We start from the raw sequence: 14,206 nt of genomic DNA, 5'->3' as shown, positions 1-14,206 counted from the left end.
CACTGAATACAGTTCTCTGGGTTTTTACAAGCCAGACTGTTTGCTTTTATTGTTCCCTGATGATGCGATTTTCTTCTGAAGTTTCTGCTTCCAATCTCCTTTATAAAAATCGCCTGCTAATGCTCAAAAAGGGAGTTACGTCATAATGGCAAGAGGACAATGAACTATTTATGGTTCGCTTGATTCATGTGAAATATGGGATGTATGCACCATCATTTACAAATGACCGAATTAATGAAATTTCTGATGGTAAAGTAGAGGAGATATTTATTGTCCAAAAAACAATGGATTCCAGCACATTAAGACCTGACGACATACTCATACAAAACGATAAAAAGCTTATCATAAATAATAAAATTTTAGGAGTTCCGTCCGGTGTCTGTTGTGGAACAAATGGGTTTCCCTGGTGAATATAAAGAGCCTGTTAAATAATGAGCTCGAGGAGAGGGAAGGGGACGTGAAAAAGGATAACTTTAATTAATTAGCGCGTCTTTTCACCGTACTTTACTATCGTGTTGCTCGGAAAACAATAACCCTGGTGATGGATGACCCTTTTTGTACCAAAAATTCGAAGGTGTTGTAATTTTTTTGACAAAATTAATAATTGTTTATGAAGATGAGATTTCTCTTTGACCTGACAAACAACACTGTTGTTTCACATCATTATCTTGAGATAATCCCTAAAAATAGGGAGATAATATCAAATTAGAAAAACTTATATTGGACTTAAAATTCAATCTTATTCGAAGTTTGTCACCAAATAATTAAACCTTGGCATTAAATCGCCCTTGAGTCCAAATCTAGTCCACTTAAAGTCTCCAAACACTATGACATGCTTATAAGATTTTTCCTTTGAAAAATTTAACGATAAATCCATTTTGTTAATGAAGATGTAATAAAACATAAAACGGATTCTATTTAATCTGAGTTAAAGGAAAAAGAATATTTTCTCGAATCAGTGACTGTCGTATAAAGGATTGATCGATTAAGCTTGATAAGTTTTAGGCTTAAGATCCCATCCACGAAATGAGGTTTACTTAACACAAACTGTTCGACGTTCGCAAAATGTTAATAATATATGGTGTTCTTGTTGTAGGATGTCTGTTAATAATTTTTTTCATGTCTTTTGCAAAATTATGTTTACTGTGCCGCAGACGTCGATGTCATCAATTTTCTACATGTCGGGTAGAAATAGGAATTGCTTTTTAAAGGCGCGCAACTCGGTACAATCATGAAGAGCTCCAATTTCGAGATTTACAATTGCTCTATGGCTAAAGCATTATTAAAACTTTCCCATATTTGCCACTAAATAGCCTTACTTGCCAAAAACTGTGGTAAATAGCTGTTAATAACGGTAATATGGTTTCAGGCATTTCAGCCAGCCACATTTACACGGTTTTGGTTAATCTATACTCCTAATTTACAGATTATACGAACGTGAAACCGCACATAATTTCTGTCCTGAATTATCATTTAATAGGCATATGTAAACCACTTTTAATATTTAATAACCGCACGCACGTAATATCCGTAGCAATACGATAATAAATCCTAAACATACTATTAATTATAATTTCAAAATTATTACTTTTATGCATAGATGAACAGTTTTGGATTTAAAACTGGATTGTTATTATTCTTGTATTTGGAGCATGGACGTATTATAGCATAATGTTGATATCATGACTCTTATCCTTCAGATCTTTTTGAGAGTATTATGATTTTGTATGATTTAAGTTCTAAGCTAAGTTCCTGATTCAAATTTATTTATAATTAAATGAATAATCCACAAAAAAGTAATAACAATACATCGCTCTGTTGTTTCAAAATAGCCATGATTACGGCGCACGTAACGCGTTTAAGAATAGAAGGTAGAGGAACGAGGCAGATTATTTTTAATGCGTAGTTTCGGATTTTCATTGATATTTCAATTGATACATGGGAGCCTTCAAAATCCATCATAACCAAGACATTTGTAGGTTAAAATAAAACTAAATAATAAAAAAAATATAAATAAAAATCGAGTGTGGTTTTACTTTATAATGCCGCAATGTTATTACACCAAACCCATTAGTTTTCCAGTTGCCACAAAGCCAACGTTTTTCTCTAAGAGCAAAATTTTTGACTTCCGGATTTTTGTGCTTATCCGCATACCACACTGACAATTCACTGGTGTTATTTGGTAAAATGCCAACAACTTCCAGAGTATACATACGTCAGACTCTTTTACCGTCATGGAATTTTAAGGGCTTTATTTAGATTTCTCAGGAATCATTATTAATACTAACTGTGTCACGATGATCGATAAATTGACAAAAATTAAGCGATGGATGAAACAAATAGGTTAGTGTTGGTTAGTTATTTGTGTTATAGTATCTTATTTCAACCGAAAAAAATTCTAGGTTCGCCATGGCAACCAAATAGTTTCATCGTATCGAAACTTTAATCCTATCTCAAGCAAATAAAAATTAGGAATTAATTTTTACCGCACTTGAAATATATCCAATCACATCAAAGGGCTATTTTTTCAATTTAATAAATTTTTGTCCAATATCACAATAAAGTCAATAGATTTGCGATTAGGTACGCCATGTTTAATTATCTGACGCGTTCGTTAATTTCACATAATATTCAATATAAATTTAAAGCTAAATGTTTTCAAAAACCAAAAGCAAACAAATATTGATATTTGTATTCCATTAAGTTCTAAAATGCGCAACTTCTCCCCCAAGTAATCAACCTTGCATATGCATGATTATTTCTAAGAATCTCTGCTATTTATTCTTATGTGACAGTATATGGTTTCATCATCATGATGTTCATTCATTTGGTTCATACCTAGTATACAGGGTGTTTTAGAATAGTATGTCATAAATTTAAAGGGTGATTCTATGGGTGATGTTGAGAAAAAATGTTTATATGAATTTACAATTTTTATTTTTTGAAAAAGCAGAGGCGTAACATATTTTTCACAAAAAATAATCTGGGTCATGGCCTTGGGGACGTCACTGCTTGCATTTAAAAATTTGTTTTTCTCTTAAAAGATGTGTTTCTACACCTAACTTACGTCCATTAAATTTGATAAAAATATTGAATGCAAATCCGGACTTATTAAAAAAAAACAAGAAAATATAGAAAATTTTAACACCCCGTATTTCAGACAGAAAGCGAAAACGGACCTAGATTCATATAAACTTTTTTTCTCAAAATCACTCATAGAATCACCCCTTAAATTTATTACATATTATTCCGAAACACCCCGTATAGCATAATTTTCCACATAAAAAAAGTGTAGTTAAATAAATAGACGATTGGGTTTCTTGATCAGATACAGGTGCTCATTTCTAAGTACATAGATATTCTATTGCCGTCTATTGTCAATAGATCTCGCTTATCCGGGCTCAGACAAAAACTCGTATTGCCTTTTATCATTTTTGCGGCGATGGATCTTCGGTGGCCGCATTCGATTCAGGTCTTTAGGCGAGGAACGAGAGCTCTAATATAATCGAATATTCTTGCCGACATTTTAAAGAGAGGCTTTATTGTGGGAGAAGAAAAGATGATTGCCTTACGTCGAAGCAGAATTCGCGAGATTGGAAATTGGGTCAGCTCTCAAACAGTACTTTAATGAGAATGTGCCTAAATATAATTTTAATGTAAAATTTACATTTCACAAAGTCTATTTAGTTGCAACTGCCTCATAAAAAATCATTCACCACGTCATCCAAAAAAAAAAGTTGCCTTCACCATGTTAACCAGAAGAATGTGTAATTATTTTAAAACCCAGCCCCTTCTCTATAGTGTATTATTATTTTTTTAAGTTCAAAACGAAGAACTAAAACAAAAAAGACTCACAAAATGCATTGCTCTAAAGCACCAATAGAAATTTAAATTCTCCTCTAAGAAATCAGTAAAATGAAACCGGATAATTCGGGGTGACCTTACATTTCCTTGTCTCGCACGTAACACTGACGCTTAACAGACCTGAAGTAATATAAGTGAAGGGACGATGTTTTAATATATTTATTATTCGGTTCCGAATTATTATAAGGGATGTCGTTCATTTAGGGAAAATCTTATCAACACATTGAGTTAGAAATAGAGACTTAAAGAATTTGGGAATTTGTGATATGTTTGTTATACATACAGGTTTCCTCATATTAGATTATGCACTTTAAATGTCAGATAATTTTTTTTAAATTAAACGCTGGAACTATGTCTTCTAAATGTTCAATAGTTATCTAAATTAATAACAAATCGCATAGAATTAGTCATACGGGGTGTATAAAAAAGGCACGGCAATATTTAATAAAGTGATTTCTCAGCTAATTTTATGGAAAAACTTTCCTATTAACATACAGTGTGACCCATTTGTTTTGGGGTCAGTCTATAAAAAGTTTATTGATTGTGCGATTTAGCCCGGATATTTTTCCATTCTAAAGCTTGATAAAGTGCACATTTTCAGCAAAAATGGCCTGATTGATATAAAATTCAAAGCCTACTATGACAGTTTCTAGGAGCGAAATTTTAAGAAATCAAGTACAAATAAATTCTAATATCGATGTTGGTGTTTGTTGCGTTTGTTTGACAGCTAAATGCTTCACTTATTCTCCATAGCCCACTATAAATTTTTGAAAATAAACAAATACTGAGGATGCATTTTTAATTCTTCTACAAAATCGTTATTACTCAAAATTTTTCGATAAAATTTTGTACAGCCTAGTTTTGAGAGGTGGTCAATCCAGTGGCTTGCAAAGATTTGTTCTAAAAAAATCGCTAATATGATTTATTAAAAAAAAAATTACATTCTGTAATATGGAAATAATACATTTCCGGACCCATGTTTATAGAAGCTTTTTTTCATAAAATGACCTGAGAAATTACCCCCTTAAATATTGCCGCGTCTTTTCTAAACATCCTCTATATTAGTACAACAAAAGCTTTTTTTTACTATTATTAGAAAGTTTTTATATGACTTTTAAAGTGCGTAGTTTAATGTAAGGAACTCTGCATATTCCCATGTTATCTGCTAGTCTCCTAGGAGTGTCTAAATGCTATTATTATAGAGTCGATGTCTATTTTGGTTATTGTTGCATATTTTCGTTGTACGATGTGATAATAATTGATTTTCCACACCATCATTTTGGCTGGCACAAGAACGTAAGGGTAAACACGAGAATTTTCATCGGACTTTGAAAGTAATGTGCACCGTCTCCTTATCGCGATACCCATTAATATCCGTGGTATACACCACTTTCTGTTAATTACACGGGAAAGATAAGGGCTGTTCTACAATGTAGGGTGTCAGGGGAATAATTTGGTAAATGATTTATCGTCACACAAAATGGAAACGTTTAAACGAAAGTAAATTGCCAGATAATTTGACAAAATGAAAGCAATTCCCAATCAGTGGGAAGGTAGTTTGTTATGTGTCAGTGCAGGTGAAATGACGAATGATCAATTTGACCAACGCTTTGTCTTTGATTCGCCTTAGGCCTCGGAAATGTCCGTTTTTGCTGACTGTTAGGATATTAAAATAATGTCAACATGAATTAAGAGGTTCAGTTCTGTAGTTTGTTGTAGAAATTCCCACATTAAATGAAGGAAAATTTATATTAAATTAAAAAGACAAGCATTATGTAGAGATAGGTCTGCAAAGCAAAGATTCTTGAGTTTACTTCTCAAAAATCAAGTTCATACCCAATGAACTTCAATGGGGGCATAAAAAGTTTAGCACTAAATCATTTAAAAATCCTTAATAGCTTTTAAAATCCTGCCAAGTTTATGAGTTTAACCGGTTTCCAAACTGTCTCAATGGAAACATACTTTCAACTCAATTTCTTGTAAATGATGGAGGTTTTAGACAGATTTTTAGAGCATTAAAAATAACGAGAAGTCTAATATTCAATTCTTTAAAATTATTTAAGGATAAAGTTGTTATGAACTTTCAGAAAAAAAACTCATCGTCGCCTATCGCACCATTGTAAGCTTAATAAAAAGTATTTCCTTGTAGCCTTTACCAGCCGAGACACGTTTAATGAATTCTTCTTCGGGCTCGAAAAAACACCTTTCAAATTAATTTGTTCCAGCAGTAACTTTGCATCAGTTCTAAACGAGAGGGTTTACAGCCGATTTCCCGATCCCCCGTAAATTTAGGGGACGCAATATTTAATGTATACATTGTCCAATGGTTACGTGGATTACCTTATCTGTTTGCCCGGCAAAGATACTTTACGACCTCACAATTAATCGCCCAGATTATGTTAAAATAATGCCAGCTAATTTAATTACATTAACCTAAACCACACAAATGATTTATATTAGCATTAGTTTTTGAATTACCATCTGGTTGGAGTAGCAATTTTGTTTTCAGATGGTCGCAGGGCCTTCTGTTCCATCAAGGGGCGGTGGATTGCGCCAGAGCGGCCCTTCTCCTCCCTTTAGGGGCTTCAATACTTCACTGCCAACCGGTTCATAAATGTTCACTAGTCGAAACGGCGTTCCTACTTCTTGTCACTGTAGCCACTGTAAATATGCTCACTACGGTACTGAACGATTCTCCAGTGTTTCCAGATGATGAAGATGCGGGAAGGATGTTTTCAGAGGCACCTCTACTCATGGATTCCCCTCAATGTGTACTTTTTGGTACCTCGATGATTTGGTTTGCATCAATTACCATTAACTTGGGGCCTACGTTTTTATCCGGTAAGGATCTTCTTGAAAAATTCTTTATATTTGAAAATTAGCTTAAAAATAAATTGCAGCAATTGATAAATGTGGGGCATTGACTAATACTTAAAAAAAAGTTGTGAACTTTTTACAAAAAAAAAAACAAAAAAAATTTAAACTGTGAAATTTGGACATTTACCAAAATGTTAAAATTTTCAAACATAAATACTTTTATTTAATTAAATTGTTATTTTGATGCAAAACTTCCAATTTTGACTTATAAGTCCAGTCGAATGGCGTTAACCCTTCAACTACTTATAAAAACTTTAGTTTGCTATTGCCGCACTTTACTATATTTACAAGTTATAAATTTTGATGAATAATTGAGCTAAATTCCATAAAATCGTAACCCATAACCCATAAAAAAACGCGAGATAAGATGTCACTCGTGCTTATATTAAACTTATTTTTCTCATTTTAGGTGCACTAGCGGCACAAGGTGAAGCCGGCCATAAACACCCATCGTGCCCCTTAATATACGGACCATTAAGGCACTACATCCTAAATGCGTTATGGATAGCAGTAAACTTAGTGTGTGTGACCCTGACTCTTTTCCATCTAAGGAAATTACATAGAGATTTAACAAAAGCTAATGTAGAGGCGGTTAGAGTGGCTGGGTTGGTAACGACCTTGGTAAACGCCACCGGTGGTTCCAATCAGATTAACTCTGTCGATCATTCGGTAAGTATTCAGGATGATTCAAGTGTATCAAATTTTTGTTTAATGAAATTTGAGTGTGACGATGTGACCAACGTGAAACACTTAAATTTTGATTTGAACATCTCAAAAATTATAGAAGCTGTAAATAAAGAGCAAAAAGAATCTTCAAAGTTGAACGGTCTTAAATCAATACAAGTTCAATTGAACTTATCTTTCTATTTTTTTCAGCTCTGTTGTCTACTAAATAATCCCCATTGAAACCTAAATTAACCGATATAATATCATAATCAATATTTGTGTTGTACGTGCAATGTTAGTTGAGAAATGATTTTTCTTCTTTCTTGACGAAAACCCAACGCCAATACACAAGATCTCTTGTTCATATTCCTCAATTCTTGGTAAACAAATTTAAAATCGGGCTAATTAGAAATTCGGAACGGATAGAATCTAATTTAACCCTCCCAAAAAGCGAGAAATGCTTTGAACAAAAACCTAATTAGACAGTCTTAGCGTTTCTTGGGTGTTACGGAATGAATTAAATTTTCCTTTTGTTATTGTTTCAATTTTGAGGTTAGGACTCATTCAATTAGATAAAATAATGACGTATTCTGCGACAAAAAGTTTTAATGCTAATGCTAACAAAAGTGACCCGAATATTTTATCCCCTAATCGTTAATTATCACAAAGAGTACAAAACCTTTGCTGGACTCAACGACGTAGAAATAAACCACCAGACACCTTTTATTGGGCTCTCGATAACACGCAAGACCAAAGAGTAATCTTAGATTTCTTAGAGCACGTCGATTTTTCAAAATAAAAACGTTTTATCGTCTTGTGGGGATTTTTAGGGCAGGAGCCTATCAAAGTTCCCTTTATCGATATAGAAAATAAACATTTATCTCGTACTCTAGCTTTCCAATCGATAAAATGTCGTAGGCTATCGTTTCTCGTGTGGAATGATATATCAGGAGACACCAACTTTGATATTACAGCAAACAAAACAGAATCCGCATATCAATGATCTTTTCGTTATATATTTAGTGCTCGTTTTTTGTATTGGATTTTTATCAGATTTATTTAAAAATTGATTATTTTTAAGATATAATACAATATACGTATGTCAGTACGACACTATTTAGTTTACAAATTTACCATAAAGGTACATTCAAAAGTGAAAAAAACATAAATTATTAAATGACGTTAGAAAACTCCCTATCCACATCAGTCCACCATCAAATAATACCCACAAATAAACATTTTTGAATTCCATTAGTACCGATCTATGGGGGATATTTTTAATATTTACGTTCAGGTCCGAATTCATTCGAGTCCCATTCAGCCTGGCCCTGTATCGATATCCTGTATGTGTAAAACCCTGTGTTACATAAACATTCATGGTAAAAATCATTCATGGTATTCCATTAACAAATGTCGACAAAGAATACTTCAATTGCACGACGATAAAATACACCTTCTCAAATGCAAATGATTAAAAACAGTTAGATATTACGTTAGATGTTCAAGTAGTAAAGGTCAACTCTATTATAATAAATCGAATACATAAGCAAAAAGCTTGAATTAGGTATCCAAATTCAATTTGCATATATGACCATCTGGAATGAGATTTATGAGTGATTTCACTATTTTCCAGAATTGTCCATAACCACAAGAGCCACAGATTTCATGGTTCTTTTATGCTTATAAACTCAAATAAAATTTAAATTTTTCCTCCGAAAGTGTGAGAAGATTTCCCAATGGCGACTACTTGAACATATTTTTCTATACAAAAAATCTTTTGCGTTTAAATAAAATGCTTGTCCAGAAAATTCGGTGAATATTCCACATATATGATTAATAACACCAATTTTTTTCCTCGGTAACATTTTTCATGGAAAATTTAATATATTTCCGACGCAAAAGATAATAATCCCATTTGGTTTGAGCGTATCATATAAAAGTCAGGCGTCTGTTTTCCCCGTCATTATTATACTCGAAAATAAATGGTTTAAAAAGAGAGTATTATGGAATCGATCTGGATGGAGGAAATTTATTCTCATAAGCAGATTAATATTGAACGTGCAATTACCTACTTCCTTGATCGATTATCTATTTTATGGAAATTGCTCGATAGATATGAAAAAAAAACGAAAAGAAATGAGTCGATGCATTCTTTTAACATGTGGCACGAATAGTAATTCTTTAATAAAATTTACTACACAATTCTGAGAGGTAAACTTCCATGTGGTGGACACATTTACATCTTGATCACGATACTCTTAATGACTCCAACGAAGTTTTGCACTTAGGAGTTAAGTTGTCGGCAAAGGGTGCTTGAACAAAATTAGTTTGTTCTGTAAAATTTGCTAATTTATTCGTAAAATTGGTCTTGCATGAGTTAATAAAACTTTATAAATAAATAATAAAGTTTTTCTTTTATCACACTGTGAGTAAAATAATGTCTTAATAATTATATGTGAAATTGGATATTTCTTTCCCAGGTACAGGCAGCAACGAACCCAAAAACATTGAAATTGAGATAAGCTGTTTAATACAATTACTTTTTTATAGCTAATTGCCCTCGTTTCATCTTCCAAAGCGCAGAGGAAGGTAACGTTAAAAGTTAATTACCTCAAATATTTCACTTCCTTGATACAGATAAAGGCAGAAAAGGGAGCATTTGTTTTGCTTCATCTCATCTTTTAAATAAATAATTTCAAGTAGACTTAAATGTAATTCCGCCTGCTGAACAAAATAAAACACTGATGTTGATAAAAATTTCATGTTAGAGAAAACCTTGAAACCTTCTATGTTCCTGGAAATGATAAAGTTTTCTAAACTATGACGTAACTTTTCATGAAAAGTATTGCAAAATATTAAGAAAGTTTTAAAGAAAGTTTATAAAATTGCTTGTTTAAAAGTCCAAGAATGAGGCGTGCAGTTAAAAACCTACCTCAAGGGGCTTATTCGCCGGAAAAGTTCAAAAGAGCAGTGATAAGTTCAAGAAAAATGTTGTTAAACAAGCCGATACATAGTTTTAATATATTACGGGCAAATTGCTCTTCTCTCACCATTTGTATAGAAATTAGTAACAATTAATGAAATTAACAATAACTAAGAACAAATTTCAGTCGATTTCTACAGTAAATAATTGTGTAAACTGCATAAACGAGTGAAGTCGAAATTAGTAATGATTTAATGGTGCTAGTAAGAAAGATTAATCACTTCTCGTGCTGGAAATATGAAACATTTAGGAAGCTTAGCTTTTAATTTAATATCACATCTCGCAGAACAGAACTTCACAAAAGGGTTCCCGGATCAACGAATACTGGAAGCATATTGTTTAATTTCTTCAGCGAAATTTGTTGTTGTATTTTTGCTAACTCATCTAAATTTGGAGAATATTTGTTAGGTTTCGAGTAGGCAAGTCAAATATTCTTTCACAAAATGAAAATCCGGTGCTTTAATCAGAAGTTGAAAAGATCGATACACTACGTAAAAATTACAGAAGGAGCAACTTAAAGAGCCAAAAGCTGAAAATTGTTCTTTCTTTATACAAAGACTTGAAACTTTTTAGCGAAATCATCGATCCGCAATTTCTTTATTTTTCGAAAATGGTTTCCGAAAAATGCCAGCTTTACATTGCCATCTCTGCTGTTACGGTTCGTGATTAAATCAAATCGGGAGTGAACGGAGGTATTTTTCCTCCTTTTGGACCAATCAGATACTTCAGAAATTTCTCTTGACATCGTTCTCTACTGAAATATGTTTGTATTTTGTCTCAATTCTATTTTTTTTATGTCTTAATTGAAACCAACTAAAATCTGATGACATATCCAGGTAAGATTATCCTAAAAAACAACTTGGCTTACGTAAAGATTTGAATTATCTTGTCTCAAAACAGGTATTGATAAATTAATATCCTTGAAATGTATATAATCGTACTAACAAAATATTTTAAAAAACCTACCTCATCACCTCCACTGTTAATTTCTAACCAAATACATTTATTTGTTTTTGATACTTATCCCAAAGAAAACCCCCATTATCTCGTTTTTGATGTAATAGAGAAACTTTGCCACTTATAAATTATCATTGATATAGAGTTTTATTTGTTCCGCGGCTACAATATAGGGCTCCAGCTATTATCAGATATCGATTAAATGACAAAAACTAATTTAATCCCCCTGAAGTTGTATCTGCTAGTCAACAAGAATCCTTTTAACCCAGTTTGCCAAGGCGAAACGCTATGCTCTGGTGCATTTGCTGCATATGGCATTAATTGCACTGCTCTAAATGAGTTCTTTCAAGGTCTCTTAATTATTGCTGGATTAGTTTAAAATCCTCTTTGATTGCCCAAGCAAAAACCGAAGACTTCTTTGTGCAGTATACATTTATTGAAAAACTATTTAACGCATTACAACAAAGAATAGAGGCATGTCTGTGATATTGCTACATATTGTTCTTTCCTTATTTATTTTCATGTGCGAATATGCACCGGAAAAAGTATAATTGCAAAATTAAAGCAATTTATCAAAAAAAAAGCAAGAAGAATAAGATTTAATTTGTATATTTATGTTTGTTGAATGGGTATTTACATTATTTTGTGGTTCGTTTTAGGCTAGTAACGGAGCGGTAGAAGAACAGAGGCGGATGAGGGAGTATTTAAGAAAAATGGAGAGGGAAGGGGTGCAAAGAGTCAAAATGTTCCTGGTCATTACAGCAGCCTACGTCTTGTTTTGGGGACCGTTATTCATTGTTACCCTCATTAATCATCCCATTGTCGGGAGCAACCCTTTGGGGCACGAGGTAAGCAGAACGGGCGCCTTACGAAATTCGTCAATTTCCTCAGAATGTCGGCATGTCATAATAATAATTAGTTAGCGCGAGATGATGAGCGCCCTTTGACCAGTAGGGCCAATTTAATTATTAAGCAATACCTTAGGGGAAAATTTACGAACCGCTAATACATAATTATGAATATTTATACTAGTTTGGTTGATGTAGGGTGCAGATTTATACTTGACAAGGAAACCTAATTATTATGTGAAACTCGATGATCTTGCAGCTTGTTAAACGCGTTGAAGTAAAAAAAAAATAATGTCAAAAAAATTAGTAACGAGATCATAAAAAGAATAAAGCGTTCAAAGAGAAAATGAAAGATGTAACATAACCATCAGGCACATGTGCCTGCAAAGTAGAGTTTTCTTCCCTGCTAAATAATTACGACTGTCAACCTTATAGTGGAGACAAATGCTAATCTAAATTTCCGTTTTTCTTCTCATTAACATATGCCTAATTCAGCTATAGGCAAAGTTCTCTTAAATAATACACTTTACCATTAACAGAGCTTAATGAAGCTTTTGCCCCAGAATAGTGCATTTAAATAGTCTCGCTGTTCTATTCAGTCAATTTACGCGGCCTACTAATTTTCTAAATATAGCTCACTCAAATAAGCAGCGACATTCAAACCTTCTAGAACTCCACTTCAATTAAACTTACTGCAAGCACAAGATAATATCAGTTCAAGTGTTGTCTGCGGTAAAATGCTGCATCAAGTTTCAGGAGTTCCCGTATAAAATTCAATACAAGTTTTGACCTTTTAGATATATATATATTTTTAGACATAAACGTAAATTTTTTTTTTCGTAACACAGATAACCCTTCACATATCCTATGTACACGCAATCGTGAATCCCACGTTGTTCCTGGTTCTGCACCGAGGATTACGAAGGGCCGCTCTTGATGCCTGCTGCGGGTGGGTTCCGATTTGGTTAGGTCCTCCGCCCGTTCCCACGCCACCTGATCCGCCCAGACGCACGACTGTGCCCGAAATCGCCTGCCTCAAACCACCCATGCCCGCCCATCCCGACAGTGCAATGGTAATTAAATATTATATGTAAGTGGTGTAACAAAATGCGCTGCATGTGTAGCTACATGTTTCAATAGTATATCCTGCATCACTCGATTATTGTCACACTACAATTGGAAATATTTGCCAAACTTCTAAGCGGTTTTAACGATCTCTCTGGTAAGCCTTAGATGGTAGCATTAGGTTTCACGTAGTTTTTTAACTTTAAAAACGTAACACCTTAATCATCGTTTCTGAAGAAGTGGCGTATTCTCTCTGTATGGTGATTACATTTTTTCCTTTTTGGAGGTACGGAGCAAACTAACTAGGAAATTTGTTAGCGCATCCAATTGTTCTCACTGGTCACCATTTGAACGATAGTTAAAATAACATCGGATTCAAAAAAGGAGTCAGAGAAATAACGTCTGAGTTCGTGTTTACTCCCTCCACTAACTTCAGAATTCATAGAACGAATTGTTTGTTTAGAAATAATGTGTTCCATATTCATTCCAGCTCTTTTTAATCGTTATTAATTCTTTTTTTAGTTCCCACGGTTCACAATTTATCTTTACTCGTTTTAATTTTTTTGTTTTTTGTTCAAGTTAGCTCTTTTCGATAAATGATTAAACCTGTGGTTTATACCTTGTGTTTTCGAAATGTGTTTCTATTGGGTAACCGTGAGTCTTAATTTTTCATTTGGTCTACATAGAGGAACATCTAAAAAAGACAACAGTTTATCTTTCTGCATTTTCATTGCAAAACTGATGTTTCGATATGTGAGACTGAAGTATATGTTAAAAAATTTCCAAGTTAGTTTTCCTGGTGTTTTTCTCATGACTTCAAATGACACAAAAGTCATCCACATATCAAGTACTTCGATTTTTTCATAGCGGTGTCCAAAATATTCTTTTCAAAGATCACCATAAAGTAGTTGTTCACTACTGAACCACATAGATTTGTTCATATAAA

General features: G+C 33.3%; 2 protein-coding genes across 6 annotated transcripts in view; one reads left to right on the top strand and one right to left on the bottom strand.

The window, feature by feature from the left end:
- Positions 1-14,206, bottom strand: part of LOC136339095 (midasin) — a 57,998-nt gene that overhangs the window by 32,700 nt on the left and 11,092 nt on the right. The gene's annotated exons all lie outside the window — the stretch shown is intronic.
- Positions 1-14,206, top strand: part of LOC136339100 (uncharacterized) — a 30,461-nt gene that overhangs the window by 13,664 nt on the left and 2,591 nt on the right. For 2 of the 3 annotated variants that reach the window (XM_066282078.1, XM_066282077.1), the window contains 4 exons: positions 6,374-6,705; positions 7,151-7,410; positions 12,007-12,195; positions 13,044-13,268. In XM_066282078.1, coding sequence (XP_066138175.1) covers positions 6,374-6,705; positions 7,151-7,410; positions 12,007-12,195; positions 13,044-13,268 — 1,006 coding nt within the window. Of the gene's footprint in view, positions 1-6,373; positions 6,706-7,150; positions 7,411-12,006; positions 12,196-13,043; positions 13,286-14,206 lie in introns of all 3 variants that reach the window. The other variant, XM_066282080.1, reaches the window with a different exon arrangement.

This window comes from Euwallacea fornicatus, chromosome 5 (assembly GCF_040115645.1).
Source record: "Euwallacea fornicatus isolate EFF26 chromosome 5, ASM4011564v1, whole genome shotgun sequence".
In the NCBI taxonomy this organism is placed as follows: Eukaryota; Metazoa; Arthropoda; class Insecta; order Coleoptera; family Curculionidae; genus Euwallacea; species Euwallacea fornicatus.
Note: the sequence above shows the minus strand (reverse complement) of the source record. Positions and strands in the feature narration are given on the sequence as shown.